The sequence below is a fragment of the Buceros rhinoceros genome, unplaced genomic scaffold (genome assembly GCF_000710305.1).
Source record: "Buceros rhinoceros silvestris isolate BGI_N320 unplaced genomic scaffold, ASM71030v1 scaffold26437, whole genome shotgun sequence".
NCBI classification, from domain to species: Eukaryota; Metazoa; Chordata; class Aves; order Bucerotiformes; family Bucerotidae; genus Buceros; species Buceros rhinoceros.
The window spans coordinates 5,982-6,926 of record NW_010424389.1 but is presented as its reverse complement, the minus strand read 5'-3'; the positions used below and the strand labels follow the sequence as shown (position 1 = coordinate 6,926).

At 59.0% G+C, this 945-nt stretch overlaps 1 protein-coding gene across 1 annotated transcript in view; it reads right to left on the bottom strand.

Moving 5' to 3' along the window:
• The window catches only part of LOC104497524 (A disintegrin and metalloproteinase with thrombospondin motifs 7-like), a gene marked incomplete at both ends in the record, with an annotated part of 9,011 nt that overhangs the window by 7,421 nt on the left and 645 nt on the right, over positions 1–945 (bottom strand). Inside the window, one exon of the mRNA XM_010140790.1 lies at positions 716–929. Within this exon, the coding sequence (XP_010139092.1) occupies positions 716–929 (214 nt within the window). The remainder of the gene's footprint in view (positions 1–715; positions 930–945) is intronic.

Here is a 945-nt window from a genome sequence, read left to right as displayed (position 1 = left end):
TTTTCCTGTTAAAACCCTCGCCCTGCTGTTCAGCTGAGCCACAGAAATATGAAGACAAATCAAGGCTACAGAGGGTGTGCACAGACCACGGCATTTTATACGTGGGGTTTCTTTTGGTCTCTCCCTCTCTTCTGAAATAAACTGCTGAAAAATTGGTGATGTCCCCACCCCGTTCCCTGGAGCACTGCTGAGGGAGGCCCCGTCTCTGCAGCTTCACCCCAGCACAGGGTCACGCTGCCACGGAACCGATGGCACCGGCCAGCACTCGTGTGCTCCGAGCACCCAGACCCTGGCTCACGCCTGGCCTTGGGGGGAAGAAACATCTGTGAGGCGTCTGCCAGGACGAAGGGCAAGATTCTAGCTGGAAAAGACGGTGAAGGGCTGAAAGCCTCTTGTTTCTGCCCTTTTGCATGAAGCAGAGAACGTGGCTGTCACCCTGACTGAGGGAGCAGCAAGGTTCAGAGAGGATGGGGCAGCATCAGACAGCTCCTTCCTCGTGCAATGGAATTCCCGTCGCTGTGAGCTGGTGTTACACCGTGAGCTGGTGTTACACCGTGAGCTGGTGTTACACCGTGAGCCCACAGAAACACAGCCATGGGTTTCCCCTGCAGGCAGGAGCACACCCATCTCTCTTGGCCAGGCTGAGGATGTCTCAGGGCACTTTGTCCCCAGCTCCCACCCAGCTTGGTCCCACCTCCCTGATGCTGCTTCTCACCTCTGACCAGTTCCCCACAGCCCACTGGGAGGGACAGGGGACATCCCGGTGACAGGGCGCGATGGCATCTGGCTTGGAGAGGTGCTGGCAGTCCGCTGGCTGCAGGGCTCTCTGCTCGTCCAGCCCCACGCTCTGGATGCAGAGCACTGTCCTCTTCGTGAGCCCCGACAGGCCGCAGGTGGCCGAGCACTTCTGCCATTCGCCGACCCACCACCTGGGGAAACGGGAAA